The 15,921-nt window shown below is 61.8% G+C and overlaps 1 protein-coding gene across 1 annotated transcript; it reads left to right on the top strand.

The window, feature by feature from the left end:
* Positions 1 to 29: 29 nt before the first annotated feature.
* Positions 30 to 15,856, top strand: LOC131666525 (serine/arginine repetitive matrix protein 2). The gene is given in 10 exon segments (XM_058939274.1): positions 30 to 483; positions 4,479 to 4,744; positions 5,326 to 5,732; positions 5,798 to 6,499; positions 6,564 to 7,020; positions 7,087 to 7,546; positions 7,618 to 8,052; positions 8,126 to 8,494; positions 13,101 to 13,906; positions 13,982 to 15,856. Coding segments are annotated over 10 exon segments (4,929 nt in total). The 5' UTR covers positions 30 to 197; the 3' UTR covers positions 14,723 to 15,856.
* Positions 15,857 to 15,921: the final 65 nt, after the last annotated feature.

The raw sequence follows: 15,921 nt of genomic DNA, 5'->3' as shown, positions 1-15,921 counted from the left end.
CGGCGGCAGCATTTGGCGCATGACCGCCGACAGTAGCGTATGTTGGTTGGCGTTGGAGTGTCAGCCGAGTTGAGTTTGAGTGCGTTGTGTCATCGTTGCGCCGTTGCCGCGGCTCGCGAGTGAAGATGGGCCGTCTCGAGGGCCCGAGTGTGGCCGGTCATACGCGAAAGTGCACCGACTGATTGCGAACAGCAAGGATGCCGTTCGTCGCGAGGAAGCTGGAGCCGCGGTTCGTGTGCCGGGGCCACGTGCCCGCGGGTACGGCCAACTGGCCGGTGGGCGCCGAGCTGGAAGCTGTGGCCAACGGCACGCTCGCGGCCTTGCTAAGGCAGCTGGCCTCGTTACTGGGTGCTGCGGAGGACGTGTTCGGCGAACTGACGCACCAGTTGGCCGGCATAGCCGAGCGCAGTGACCGCTTGCGCGGCCAGATCAGCGGTCTCGAGGAGCGCCTCGCTGCGCAGGACCCCAAGAAGATTCCAGTTCGTGAGTATGCCTATCTTGCCGCCCGCCTCTTTGTCTCCGCCTTTGTCCGGCCTTGGACTTGCGTGGTGGCGAGCGGCGGATTATCTATCCCGCTGCGAGAGCGCTTATCTCATCAACAGGTGTGTCGGAAAAAATGTTTGCCGTGGCACGACGCGTCGGAGGGCCCGCGGCGCGACAGCGAGTGCAGGTCAAATATTGAACGATCGCGGGGTCGGGGATGTTTGATCGGCAGTGGGCTTTTTCGCACCCGGCGCGCTCCGTACCTGCAACCGCGTGCCGTGGGAAAGCAGCATAGCGCTTCGCGCAACCATGGCCGAGTGCGTACGTGTGTGTGTGCGCGCGCGCGAGCACTCGCTGGTGTTTGTGCGAGAGCGTGCGCGCAATACGCGAGATGCTCGGTTTTAATCCCAGCCGAGGCCCGTTTGTCGGTTCGTGCGCTTTCTCTCTCGCCGTCGAATGCTCCCAGGTACCGAATTTCGCAGCTGCTCGCGCGCGCGTTTATTATTTTTCGAGGCGACGAAAGTAGGCTACGTGCTTTGCTGCAACTTCCGTTGGGCGGAATAGCCGTTGACGGTTCGGAGCGCAGCAACGCGCCGCGATCCGAGCGTGGGCAGCGCGTGTGCGCACCCAACGGTGTCCGATTAGTGCTCGAGCGGGAGCTGGACGAGGACGCGCGGTCGGAGAAATAAGCGCTCGGGTGCGGACGATCGCGCGAGCGGAGAGACCGCTATAAGTGTCGAGGCGTACAAAGTCAAATGCGCGGATTCCTGGAACGAGCTTGTTGTGTCTTCGACTCTCTCTCTCTCTCTCTCTCTCTCTTTCTCTTTGCGCCGTGGCAGTCTCGTCAGGTTCTTTGAAGCGAGCAAGCGCGCGCGCGTAGGTTGATTTTCTCGTCGGCTTGGTCGCGCGGCGAGTCGAGTGCGGTCTTTCCACAATGCCAGTAAAAATCGACGAGCTAGCAGGAGGAGGAGGAGGAGGAGGAGGCAACGGCGACGGCAAAGGGAAGAAAGGGAAAGAAGAGAGGCTGCGCGTCGCCTTCGTTTTTCTATGGTCGCGCGCCGTCGAGCAAAAAAGCCTCGGTCATAATGCTCTCTGCAGTCGGCGCGGAGCGTCGCAGTCCGCGCGCTCACCGGTCGGACACTCGCAGCCATGTAGAGTAGCGTCGTCGTGAGACGATAACGAGTCGCGAGGAAGAAGTAGGGAAAAACGAAAGGGGGAAGGGCGGATAGGAATGGAATCGAGGCTTGCGAGGCTTCTCGGCTGCCAACAGCTGAGGCTTCAGCCAGTCGCAGCCGTAGCTGCCGCCGAGGGGTGCAGGCAGGCGGCGGCGGCGGCGGCGGCGATGGGGTCGCACAGCTGAGCGTAACGAGCGCGCGCGATAGGCCGGCTACGAGCGACCGGACGGGAGCGGGCTGCAGTCGAAGAAGAGAGAGAAAACGCCGAGCGCGGTGTGGGCCGCCGACGGTGTCCGATTGCCGCCTGCCGACTTTCTCTTCTGCGAATCGCCGTGTGGACGCGTAGCTCGGCGCGCGGCTCGGGGAGGAGAGCCGCGCACGGGCTAATTGAAAGCGAAACGCGCGACAAACGGAACCCGTCGGCGGGGGCCGGAGCTTTCACTGCTGCTCGGAGCCCCGCCGGATTCGGAGATGAATCGCCTCGGTAATTTTCGGACATCCTCTCGGAAACCGCACGAGCGACATATGCTTCCTCCGACTCAATGGAGCGCTTCCAGCCACGAGCGACGTAGCGGCCTGGAAGTTGGCCTCGGCGCTGCTCGGTGGGCGCCGACGCGAGCAACAAAGGCGGCCGTTCAGTCGGAATCGAAGCCGCGCGCGCTTCTCGGAAATAATGAGCGGGCGTCGTCAAAGCGAGAAGCTCGCCGAGCCCGGAACGTCGTCGCGAGCGCGAATGTTATGTATTTGCTCGTTGTTTTTTTTTTTTTTTGCCTTCGCGCAGTCAGAGCTGGCGCTGCACTTACGACGACCCGCTCCGTTGGCCGTCCGCGCAAGCGACGGAACGGCAAGCCGAAGCTTTCGCCCGGAGTTCGCGGGTCTGTCTGTTGGGGGGAGGATCGACAGCTGCGGCGGCTGGAGTCTCCAGCGCAACGGCTCGCCTTGGAGTGCGCCGCCGAGGGTGGCCACGTGGCCGCTCTCTAAAATTAAAACGGGGAGCGCCCGCCTCGGCTATATTTGGTCGCGTCTCGCGCGGAGCGAGGCGGAAGGGCGCGTGCCGGATTCCGACGACCGGAACCGCGAGGCAGATCGGAGAGAGCCGATCTCGCGAGGGCGGCGGGTTACGGGCCATTGTCCGGCCGAGCGCTCCCCCGCTGCTCTCGGATGCGCCGCATCCTTTCGCGGCGTCGAGTGGCGACTGCCGGCAGCTGGCGCACTTGACGCCTCGGGTCCTCGCTGCAGTAGCCGGATTCGATCGGCCGGAAGGCCTGCGGCGCGCAAAGAGCCGCCGAGCGGACCATGTATGGCGCGCGCGAGACGCCGCCAGGAGAGCGTCGCGCTGGCGCGCCCGTCGGTTGGCGCGAGGCTGCTGCTTCGTTTTTTTTGGGCGCGACCCCCTTCCCGGCTGGTCCGCGTTATCTCGGGGGTTGCCTCGGATCAGCCAGGACCGGAAGCGCCGCTCGTTCCCCTAGCCCCACCGAGCGCGGCACGTAGCGGCCATTACGAGCCGAATGTCGAACGTCGAGGCCAACCACTGGTTTGGAGAGCGAGAGAGAGAGAGCAACTCGACCGAGTGCAATGCTCCGAGGCGTCGGCATTAGATGCGACGGCACGACGAAGATCGATCTGCGCCGCAGCCAGTTATGGAGCTTGCGGCTCGCAGCCGGCCAACCGGTTGCGACGCGGGGAAAGCGGGCGTTTTTTGGCGTCGCGCGCGCGCCGCCGGGAAGCCCCGCGAGGACGAGCCGCGCAGCGCGGCGGCGATTTTCCGCGCGCTCGCGCGGCGCCGCTCCGCCGGGTCTGGAAGGCCTCCAAAGCCGCGGCATTTTTATCGAGCTTTTTTCGCCACCGCGCTCTCTCTCTCTCTCTCTTTCGCTCCCGCTGCCAGTGCAGGCGCGAGCGGCGAGGCACTGCGGCTCATTTCGACTGGTCGCGAGAGTTAACGGCCGCGCGCTCGCGGCGTTGCCAGCGCTGCTCTCTCGCGCCGCGGCTAATTGACGGACAACGAGCCCGCACTGTCTTGCGGCGAGCCGGAAGCGGCGAATCAGGCGAGGCTGCCTGCCCGTCGCCTCCCCCGCCTCCCACTCCTCGGGGCCTCGTGACGCACCCTCGCCGTCGACGGCGCGGTCCACTCGTCGCCTCGTAAGCCGGCGACTCCGCGCCGCGACGTGTTTTATCTCCGACGCGCGTGGATCTTCGAGATACGAGCGCTCGGCCAGGCCGCTATCTGCTCGCGTCAGCTGGCTCTCGGTGCAAATTGGCCGCGCGATGGAAGCCAAGGCGCGTATCGCCGTGGCGCGAGCGCGCGACCGCAACGGGGCTATCGGGTTGCGAGCAGCAGCAGCAGCAGCAGCAGCAGCACGTGCAATCGGATCGCGAGTTTGCCGCTCGCTTTCAGCCCGCGGCGCGCGACTCCGCCGACCGGCGGCGGGGCCCCAGCCCGTCGTGCGCCGGCTAAAATTAGAGCTGGCTCCTCGGTGGAAAGGTCGAGATACGCGCGCGCAGCGGCAGATGGCCCCCCGTCCCTTTGTACGCCGCGGCCTCGCAGGTACAAAGGAGCGGTCTGCTTCCAACAAAGCGCCGCGCCGCCAGTGCCGAGGCCTCGGACATTATCGGGAGACGGCGCTGCCATTAACCAAATGATGGGCTGGCTCTCGCTCTCTCGCTCTCTCTCCCCGCGCCTCTCGCGCTGCGGCCCTGGCTCTCCGATTGGAAAAGCCGGGGCCCGCAGCCGTGGCGCGCGAGCCGGCGTTCCCACGGCGGCCGGCTCGGCCTTGGCTCGCGGCCGACGCTGACCCGCCGCGGCCTTTGCTCTGATTGCAGCCGAGTCGGACATCTGCACGTTCGCGGCGAGGAGGCTGCACTTCCGGTCGCGCGGACGTCAGCGCTCGCCGTCGCGGCTGTTCACGCTGGAGACGCGGCCGGCGGCGCTGCGCCGCATGTACGAGGCGGTGGCCGCGGCCAGCATCGACCTGCGCAGCCTGGACGCGCTGAGGAGGGACCGGCTGGCCAGCGACCTGTTCATCTGCAGCCCCGTGACGAGCAGGCGCCGCAGGCGCGACCAGAGCCTCGACATCGAGGCCCGAAGGGTAACGACGCTGCTCCGACTTTCGGCCGTCTTCGTCGTCGCCGCCGCCACCGTCGCCACCGCCGCGTGTTGACAAACAAAGCTGAGTCACGGGCTCGTGCGCGCTCGGCGCAGCATCCCAGCCCGAGAGAGCAAATCTGGCAACGCCGGAATTCCAGGCGCTCGCTCTCTCCGAGCCCCGCGCGCGCGCGCGCGCACACACAACACACACGCACACACGCACGGAGCGACAGGAGAGTCCCCTTCGTACCTATCCTCGGCTCGGCCCGAGCGGTTGCGTCACTGCGCCGAGCGCGCGCACTTGCCTCGCGTCTCGGCCGAATTCCCGGCGCCGATCCCCCTCGCGCTCCCGCGGCCCGTCGTGGCCCCGCCGCGCAAACAGGTTTCGCCGAGCCTCCGCGGCTCCCGCGCGGCGGGCCCGACCCGCGCCGAATCGGGCCGCCGCGGCTGACACCGAGTCGCGGCGGCCGCGGGTAACCGGAGAACCGACGGCCAGAACGGCCGGACTTTTCCGCGCGGCCGCGGCGGCTCGGCTTTCAGGAAGGCACGCGGCTCACGCTCTGCCCGTTGGCCGGTTCGCAGCCGCGGGCGGTGGAGCAGCTGCGCAGGTGGACCTCGGCGGAGGCGCTGGGCGACGTGACGGTGGCGCCGGACTGCGCCTCGCGCATCCTTGGTGGCGAGGCCAGCCACGACGACTCGGAGCCCGTCGACCACAAGCTGCCCAGCCCCGAGGAGCAGCTGCAGGTCGTCGCGCTCAGGTTCCCCGCCGAGCTCGTGGCCGTGGACGTCAGCGGCCGCGGCTTCCACCGCATGTCCACGCGGCGTCGCTCGCTCCAGCAGCAGCAGCAGCAGCAGCAGTCGGCGCGCCAGGCGGACCAGACGGCGGCGGCGCCGGTGCGGCGGCGCTCCCGGCCGCGCAGGGCCCGCGGCAAGCGGCGCAACACCATCGCCGGCACCGACCACAAGGAGATCCGCCAGGCGGTGGACGGGTACGAGCGGCCCGCACGGCGCGTCCCCGGAGTCCGCCCCACTCACGCGCTCGTGCTGCTTGCAGGCAGGGCGCCGAGGCCGGCGAGGCGCAGCGCTCGGCCAGCATCGACCTGCTCGACAGCGAGAAGCGCTCGCCGCCGCCCGGCAAGCGGTCGCACTTCGACACGCTCAAGGCCTGGGGCCGCTCGCGGCTGCGGCTCATCAGTCCCAAGTCCGCGCGGCACAGCCGCGGGTCGAGCGGCTCGCTGGCCGCCGGCGGCGGTGCCGAGGCGCCGAGAGACGAATCGCTGGACGACGGCCCGCTCGTCGCCGCGCGCCGCTCTAGGCGCGAGTCCGGCAAGGCGCACGAGCGGAAGCCCAGCTCGTCCAGCTCCAGCGGCAAGAGCTCGAGCTCGAGCGCCCGGACGCAGCTGGCCAGCGGCGAGGCGCCCGGCGAGCGACGCGAGGCCGCGGACGCGCTGGCCGCGCAGCAGCAGCCCCGGGATCGTCAGCAACCGCAGCCGTCGCGCCATCATCATCAGCAGCAGCAGCAACAGCAGCAGCAGGTGGCGAGTGGTGGCGCCGGCAGCAACGACGGTGGCGGCTGCGGCGGCTCGAAGTCGCGCGACAGCGTGCGGCTGCGGGAGAGCGCGGCCGAGCGGCGCGAGAGGCGGAAAGCCAGGGCAGACGAGCCGCCGCACTCGAGCTCGGGCAACTGGAGCGCCTCCTCGGAGAGCGGCCGCGCGAGCATCGGCAGCGAGACCACCAGTACCACCCACCCGCCCAGGTAAGCGCTCGGCGCGTGCGCGCCGCAGGAGACGTCCACTGTATCGCCTCCCGGCTGCTTGCAGATCCACGACCACGGCCTCGATCGGCACCTCGTCCACCTCGCTGTCGCATGTTAGGCGGCTGAAGGGCTGCCGCGACACCTCGGCCTCGTCGTCGGTCACCTCCGAGGGCACCCTCACGCCCGACATCATCCAGGACATCAGCGCGCTGCCGTTCTCCGACGACGGCGAGACCTCGTCGGTGTACTCCTGCGACACCGAGGGCTACTACACCTCCTTCCACGTGGACTCGGGCCTGAAGACCCTGCGCGAGGAGGAGCCGCTGGCGCAGCCGCAAAGCCCGCTGACGCGCTCCAACGAGCTGCAGACCGAGGCCACCTCGCCCCTCGCCGAGAACGAGTACGAGCTCTACGGCAGGGGCTCCACTTCCACCACTACCAGCTCGGCCGGTACCGTGTGCACGACCCTCATGGCGCCCCCGCCACCCGAGAGGAAGTCCAGCCTCGCCGTTGTCGCTACGGTACGTGGTGGTCGCATGGTACGCTGGCCGACGGCGCTGCTCATCGCTGCGTTCTCGCTTCGTCAGGTGCACGGAGGGGCCGCGCAGAAGCAGGACGGCGGCGAGTCGCCCGACAGCGGCCACAACACCTCGTCCTCGCCGGTCGAGTCGGCCTCCAGCCCGGCCTGTACGGGCCGCTCCTGCTCCGAGTTCGAGTACTCGGAGTCCTCGGACCTCGAGGGCTGCGACCGCATCGAGCGCATCCGTTCTAAGACCGCCATCAACACCAGCCGCATACCCTCCATGTGCGTGATCACGCCGTCCAACTCGGACGACGAGCACGCCCACGTCGGCGAGGCCGTCTGCAAGGCCGAGCGCAAGCAAAAGCCGAGGCAGGCCAACGGCAGCGCGCCCGCGGCCGGCTCCGTGCTCATGTCCGCCACAGTAGGCAGCTCCAAGATGGAGGTGATCAACGGCCAGGACAAGAATCTTTACGCCACGGTGCAGACCGTCACGACGTCTAGTCAAGCGTACAGCGCCGACAAATGTGAGCGTCCTGATGCTTCGTCGACCGCCGCTTGTCTCTCGGTTGGCTAATCGGACTCTCTCGCTTTGCAGCCGCTGCGCAGAACCCGAACAAAACTAGCCCGCTGAGCGGCGTGCTCGAAAGACTGCGTGGCGTTCTGCCCGGCTGGAAGCAGCAGCACCAGCACAAGACCTACCAAGACGACAATCGGCCTCAGCAGGCCGCGCAGCCGGACTTCGGTGACTACGTGACTATAGCCGACGTGAGGAGTAGCAGCAGGAGGCGTCAAGATAATGCGATCAATGGCACGCCCGTCAAGCCGAACGCGCCGGTCACCTACGCCAACGCCGATCTCTTCAGAAGAGACGCCGAATACGTGAGCTTGAGCGAGCTGCCCAAGAAAGCCGATTCCTCGCTGGAAAGGCGTAGACAGGGCGCCCGGGTGACTCTCGATTCCGATGGCAAGGTCGTTTACTCATCCGACAGTCTAAAAAGGAGGAAGGGAGCGCACACGACATTTATTCCGGGTTAGTCGAGTTGCCAACGTAACGCTGCGCCTTCGTCAGCTGTGAAACAATCGTTTGTGCATTGGATTTCTAGGACCTTTCGTGAAAGAAGCCAGCTCATCGCCAGCTCAGTCGCCACTACTTCGTAGAGCGAACATCACTCCGCGAGCAGTGACTCGAACGGGCGCAGTCGACACGGTGGACGGCGAATCGGGCACTCCATTCGAGTCAGCCACGACGCCATCCCCAGCTTCGCAGCAACCCGGCAAAGTGATTATTCGTGCGGCCAAATCTCCGGAGCGCGCGGCCAGTCCGGACTACGTGAGAATACCAATGAGGGTGGTCGGTCCGACGACGACGGCGGCGGCGGCGGCGACTGCTGCGACAAGCATCGCGCCGAGCCGACAGACGCTGCGACACGGCGCCTACGTGAACGTGCAGGGCGGCGAGGGCAGCGGCGAAGGTAAGACGGGGCGAGCGCGCAACGGCAGGCTCAAGCCCGCCTCGAGCAAGCTAGACCCGCGCGTGGCCAAACTGCGCGAGCTTCGCAACGGCGCCGCCAAGAGGTGGGCAGCCAACGTGCCGAGCGAGCCGCGCCCGCGGCTCCGGTCCAAGCCCAGCGACTCGCTCGAGGGCAAGCTGCCCGCCAGCGCTAAGCAGCAGCAGCAGCAGCGACTGCCGAGCGCGGACAGGGGCAGCCTCGTACCCGCGAGCCTGCGCGTCAGCGGCAACACGCCCAAGCTGGCGCGCCGGCTGTCGGCCGACGGGCCCGGCGTGGACGCGTGTCGCGACAAGGAGAACAGCGCCTCCGCGGCCAACGAGACGGCGGTCGAGCGCCGGCTGCGGCGCAGCGAGAGCTACCGCATGGCCAACAGCCCGATGACGTTCATCCGCAAGCTCGGCTCGACAGCCGGCGCCGACAAGCCCGCCCGGGCCATGCAGCGCAGCGCCTCGGAGGAGCTGCGCGAGGAGCTGCTGCGCGAGCGCATCAACTACCCGGAGACGGTGGCGAGCCCCGAGCCGGACGCCGGCCTCGCGAGCGTGGACGAGCTGGCGGCTGCCGCCAGCCTGCCGCGGAGCCCGCGGCCCCGGGCCGTAGATCTCGAGCCCGCGCGGGTGCTCAAGTGCTCGGGCCTCGACGCCGACATCTGGTGAGAGCCACCCGAGTCCGCCACGGCATGCCGCGCCAGCCCGCACGCGCCACACACTGTTGTATTATATTCAAACATCAAAAAATTATATTCAAAATGAAATATCTCAACTTAGAATTGACGGATTTTGATAAAATCGATTTCAATGTAAAGCTAATTACTTATAGAATACAGGAAAACCTACAACGAGTGTCGAAATAGATTTCCTATCCTTCAAAAAGTTCGTGGAAATGCAAAATTTTTTGAGACTGTAGATCTTTAGAGTAAAAATTAAAAATAATTGTTTTTAATAAGAAAATATAAGTTTAAAGATAATTTACTGAATAAATAGAAGTTGAAATTCATCAAATGTCAGGTAATAACAAATTCTTGGTGGTAAAATTGTATTTAAATATGAAAATTCTATTTGGCCGATAGTTGAAAAGTATTTAATAAGCCACACAAAGGAAATCACAGTATTGAACTTTTAATTATACTTCTGGGTGTTTAAAGTACTTAAAAATTCTATAAAAATATATGATGAATTTCAACTTCTATTTATTCAGTAAATTATCTTTAAACTTATATTTTCTTATTAAAAACAATTATTTTTAATTTTTACTAAGATCTACAGCCTCAAAAAATTTTGCATTTCCACGAACTTTTTGAAGGATAGGAAATCTATTTCGACACTCGTTGTAGGTTTTCCTGTATTCTATAAGTAATTAGCTTTACATTGAAATCGATTTTATCAAAATCCGTCAATTCTAAGTTGAGATATTTCATTTTGAATATAATTTTTTGATATTTTACTATAATACCACAGTGTGCGCCACCTGTCCATCCGACGCGGCAACCGATTGCTCGCGATCGCGGTCTATACGGCCCGATGCGAGAGCGGCGACGATAGCCTCGCATTGGACGCGGCGCGCACTGTCGTGCTTGGTTGGGAAAGTAAGCAAGGTGTCCGCGATAAGCTATCGCCGGTCGTCGTTCGGCTCCCTTTCGGCGCCACAGCGCTTGGCCAGCCACACCTCCTGTCCGTTCGACGGACAAGCGGAGAAATCAATCGGCGACGGATAGCCGTCGAGTCGTCGAGCGATGCGCGCGCGTTCGGGGCACGCCGAGCTCTCGTCGAGAGCGAGCGGTGCAGCGCGGATCGGCGGCTTATCTAATTAGACGTTCGATCCACGCCAATCGGGCCAGCGAGCGTCACTCCGCCGAAGGACGCCAGCGACAATCAGGCCAGATTGGCGCGATGCTCGTCCCGACTCCGATACGACCATTAATTGGCTGACGATTCCGCGCGGTGCGTTGATTGCGAAATCTCGGGCCGATAAACGGCGATAGCGAAGCGAGGAAAACCCATCGTTTCGGAAAACTGGCCGATGACGTCGAAAACAATAATGGGGTAATTCTTATCGGGGTCGTTCCCCCAAGTTTATCGAGCCTGGCAGTGGCGCGTAATCCATGCGTAAGAGGGAGAGAGGTAGAAAGAGATAGAGCGAGCGAGCAAGGGTGGGAGGGAAAGGGAGCACGAGCGTGTCACGAGGAAGCGGTCGAGTCTTCGTTCCTTTGTCGAAAGTCGTCCGGTGGAAAAGGCCGCGGCGGCAATCTGGCCGATGCAAACAAGCGAGCATCGCTCAACAGTCGTGCATTGTTGCGTCAGACTGAAAAGCAAACAATGTTTATCGGGCCGACGATGCCATCTCGGCGCATCGGCCGTCCGCGTAAATAGGACTGGCGGTAAATAGCAGGGGGGGGGGGGGTGGCGATGGCAGCGCGAAAAATCGATGGAAAGGCAACGCAAGGTGGGCGGAGGCCGGGGCGAGGAAAGGGCCGCTCGAGCAACATTTGGGGCACGGAGATAAGCGAAAACGATGGTCGCGCGTATCGCGCGCGAGAGAGCCGCTGGTGGGAATCCCGCAGCTAGACACTCGGTCGCCCGCGAGGCGAAGCCAGTCGCAGCCGCGAGATATCGCGTCGCGGACGTCCGTTTTTCCAGCGGCACTCGTCACGGCCAGCCACCGGCGTCATGTTGGCGAGGCACCTCCTGTTCCTGGCAACGCGTCGACCCAGTAAGTCTCTCTCGCATGATCCCCGGCAATTTTCCCCGGGACGCCTAGGCGCGCGGTCCTGCATCGCGCTCTTGCTTCTCCTCGCTATCCGGCGTTTCATAATTGACCAGATAACGAGCGTTCGCCAGCTTCGTTTTATTCGCGGCTCGTATCGTCGTGCGTCCAAGAGGAAAGAATAGAAAACAACCGGCCGATAGTCAAAGAACTCTACGTGGAAGCTTTTTCGGGCCGCGGAGAGATAAGCGAAGACAGCGGCTGCGACGATGTCGTAGACCATGGCAATTAGGGGGCTCGGCGCTTTCGCGGACGGTGCCAAACGGAACGAAACGCGTCCCACCGACGGTTAGACGGAGTTGCTGCTACCACCGCTGCCACTGCTGCTGCTGTCCGCGACTCGATCAAACTGGCCGTTGCGCGATGATCTTCGCCGTTTGATCTTCTTTCGCTTCCAAGTCTCTGTCAGTGCAGTTGGCGGAGCATCTTAGTATTATAGAGTAAGGCGAACGAGCGTTCGATTGATTGTACATAGCCATAGCAGACAGTATTGTAAAATTATTAATACGACGTAGTATGTGAGTGTGTGCGCGCGTGTTTTTAGTGTTAACTGTAATATATGTATCGTTTTGCCTCTCGGCCTCCTCGCGTTGTAAGTTGTGCTCTGCGCTGTCAATGTTACACTCGGCCGACTAACTATCGCACCGCGAACAATAATCCACTGTGGCTTGGTTGGCACATTAACAACTGGCAGTTTTAACAGCACTCACGACGACGATGGAAGCGCACCAACACGCGGGAGTCACTTATTTATTGCTAGCACACGAGAGCGTACAGTGACTGCGCTAAGTACAGGCTTGCGCTTACAACGCGAACGAGGCCCAACATATTCGTACGCTCATTGTATCATATATAAGCCACGCGTACTACTTTTAATCCAGACTTAACGGCAATTTTTATTTCTCGCCTGCGTGTGTTTGTTACTCGCGCGCTCGCTGCACATGTCGCGCACAGTGTACACGTCTTACGTGCTATTATTGTTATTCACTGTTTGTGCCTCTCCTGCTGTACATAGACGATCATTTTTTTTTTCTCCGTCGTTTACCGATGAAGCTCACTGACAATGCACCTAGCTAGACGATTACTGCGTTCAAGAATCTCTCGATATCGCACCGGCAATCATGTATGCGAATAGATTGTTTGCATTAAATATTATGTTGCATCCACGCAATTGGTTGATTGTTTGTTATTAATTTCCCGCACTTTTCTCTCATCGTCCATCGAGCACGCTGCACAGCTAATATCAGTGTTTGTTTGTTTGTTTGTTTGTTTGTTTGTTTGTTTGTTTGTTGATTTTTTTATAACAAATCATAGACGCTAATGAGTCGGAATGTTGTTTGGCTTTGTTGGTTTGAATTGCGTGCGCTGAACGATCGCGTGATCAAATATTTGTCTTGAGCTGACGAGCAGTGTGTGCTCTCGCAGCGTCTCCGTAGCCTAGCTCTCATCAATTACCATAGTCGAATGCCACGTCCTCGGTGAGTACATCAATTAATTTTCAATCTCATTTCGGCCGGCGGCCGGACGCGAGCGTGACTTCGGCGAGCGGCCCGCATGCGTCCGATCCGCCGAAGGCCCGCTCGCCCGCTGCCGCACGGCCATTTGCCACGTCTACTAACCACACGTAGAACTAGCTGCTTGCGCCACTAAAACCTGCCGCTTGAGCGCAGCTGCCGCTCTCTAGCACGAGCTAGCGATTAACCCAGTCCCGACGATTTCTCAAAGCGACGATCGCAAGCGGGTGGGCGCGCGGACGGGCGACACGCACCGACGCTGCTCAGCCGACGATCCCTTGGTTTGGTTGCAGATCAAGCGTTGCTGGCGCTGCAGCCGAACGAGCAGGTCTCGACGGCAGCGTGCCCGCCGCAGTCGCAGCCGCAGCCGCCGCCCTACGTCGGCCCGCCGCGGGTGCGCAAGCCCCACGAGCAGTGCCCCACGAGCAGTGCCCAGCGCCGACAGCCCGACGAGCGCCCGACCCAGTTCCACACGCTGCCGAGCCGCCGGCCGGAGCGCGACGGCGCCCACGAGCCGCCCAGGAGCGTTACCCCCGACATAACCAGGGGCCTGGCCCGCGGCCCGCTCAGCTCGGCACACATGCTCGCCGCCCAGCAGCGCGCCCGCGCGCCGCGCCCGGATCTCCGCGCCCGGCCGCTCGAGCGCTTCGAGCTGGAGTGCGAGCTCGCCGCCCAACAGCGCCGCAGGTGAGCGCACGTCCGCGGGCCGCCCGCGGCACGCCTCTGTCATCGCCGGCCTCCTCGTTGCAGGCTCGCCCCGCCGGTTGGCGCTTCCGCCCTGGGCTACCGACTGCTCGCCTCGGCCGGCCAGGACGCCGGCGTGCCGCCGTCGCCGATCGGCCCGGAGCGGTCCAACGGCTTCGGCGCGTCCACGCCGCTGGTGGCCGACCGACCGGCCGCTCCGCCCGGCCAGCCCCACGGCCTGCTCTCGCCCATCAAGAGCAGCATGTCCAACGAGGAGCTGTTCGCCGCCATACACAAGTCCAAGCGCCGGCTCAACATCCGCGACGAGCCCGGCCGGCTGTCGCCGCGGGCCCACCACCAGCGGCTCGTCGGGACCAGGCACAGCTGGAGCCCGGAGTCCCACAAGCTGCCGGAGGTCGGTCCCCCCGAGCGCGCTCGCCGCTCGCTCGCCGCCCGCTCTCACCCGCCCCCTCGGCCTCCTCTGCCGCAGATCCCCAGGACGTCGACCGCGCCGCTGTCGGCCACCTCGCGCATGGACTTCAAGCGGCTGCTGTTGCAGCAGAGCATCAAGTCCGGTCCCGTGCGGCTGTCCGCGGCCGAGCAGCTGAAGCTGTCGCGGCAGCAGTGCCAGGAGCAGCAGGCCGCGGCGGCGGCTGCGCCGCCGCAGACGCCGACGAAGAGCGCCTCGCAGCAGCAGCAGCTGGCCAAGGTGCTCAGCCCGCGGTCCGCCTGGCGCTTCCAAACGCCGCGCACCGACGTGCTTTCCTCGACCATCGTCGAGGACGCCGCCGCCGAGGAGAAGGCCATGAAGCCGTCGCCCGAGGCCGAGCTCGGCGCCCGGCGCCAGCTGGACCTCGGCTCGGGCGACTTCGAGCGCCTCAAGAACCGCATCAACGACTTGAAGAGCCAGCAGCGCTCGCTGGAGAAGCGCGAGAAGGAGCTGGAGAACCGGCTGCAGCTGATCGACGCTCGGGCCGAGGTCGACCCCGTCAAGGCCATCGAGCACCGCCGGATCAGCAACCAGCTGGCCAGGGCGCAGTTCCTCGCCAGCTCCGGGCCGACCGGCCCTCGGCCCGGCGCCGATCCCTTCGGCAAGCGCTTCCGCGCCAGGTCCGAGTCGCCGCGGCAGAGCGACGCCCAGAGGACCAAGCCCGCCGACCTCGGCTACGGCGCCGAGGAGGTCGCGGTCGCGCGCTGCCCCAGCGCGCCCGCCCTCGAGACCGCGCTCTAATGCGCCGCCGCCGCACGTGCTGCCTTATTTATTCTCTCCCACCCCGCACTCCTTACCGCGACCGCCTCCTCGCTCCTCTTGCCACCTCGTGCCTACGCCTAAGCTTTAGCAATGGCGCCACACCATCTTGCCTGTCTTGTACGACCCGCGCAACCCGACCGAAGCTACACGTTCGTTCGTACATGTTGCGCCTGCCACATTCACGACGGCTTCACTTCTGAGCCTCGCAATCACGTAGATCGTGTTCTACGGCTTTGTCGAGCGCGCAGTTTCGTTGGATCCGCTCGAAATTCGCCAGTCGGCGCGGCCCTCGCCGCGTTCATCGATTTTATCTGCGTTCATTGTTCTCGCCAAAAATGCGACTTCACTCGGCACAAATAATAACGCGACTTGTACAATGTAAACAAGCTTGTATATATAGGGATTGTACCAATAGAGACGCGGACATTTCCAAGTCAATTGTTTGGTCGATTATTTGCAGTGCGTATAGATTTTCATTACCTTTCTCTTCGTATCTAGGAATCTTTTCACCTTGAAATTAGAGTCAGTCGACGGCCTTCCGACAAACACTGCAAAAGAATCTTTTACGTTTTATATACAATCGAACATTCTGCTACATCATGGAATTCAATTGTAAATAATATTATGAAATACGGTATGCATTTCAACATATACGCGAGCTAGTTGAAAGTTTTGATTACTTGCTATCTAGTCTTAGTCCTGGGTAGGATTAAATAAATTACCTTTTAAGTTATTGTGACTCATCATTTATCGGAGCGCGAGCAATCCTATTTGATAGGAATTTACACGATGATGCCACGCATCATCGAAAAATTACGAGAACGCTTGTTGCTTCCACGCCTCGCCTTTTCAGAAAGAAACGTATTTCGATAGAATCAAAAATTATAATTATATTTAATATAATATTAATATAATGCAAAGATGTGAGATGCGTGTAGTTATAAAGAACAAAGTTGCCTTAATTAAATTATTGAAATTTATAGAGTATATTCGATAAATTTTCTAAATAATATATTCCTTAATCCATCTATTTTCACTTCTTCTCGCCTATTGTTAAAACTACGTATTTTTAAATTGTAACTTCAAAGCTTAAGCAAACAAAAAATATTTTGTACTTTGCTAAAAATAAATGAAATAAGAAATTTCACATAATAATTGTTTACTTCGTTTCCCTCGTA

Source organism: Phymastichus coffea, unplaced genomic scaffold (genome assembly GCF_024137745.1).
Source record: "Phymastichus coffea isolate CEN01 unplaced genomic scaffold, Cenicafe_Pcof_1.1 PCOF00059, whole genome shotgun sequence".
NCBI lineage: Eukaryota > Metazoa > Arthropoda > Insecta > Hymenoptera > Eulophidae > Phymastichus > Phymastichus coffea.
The sequence above is the reverse complement of the archived record's forward strand: the minus strand, read 5'-3'. Positions and strand labels throughout refer to the sequence as shown.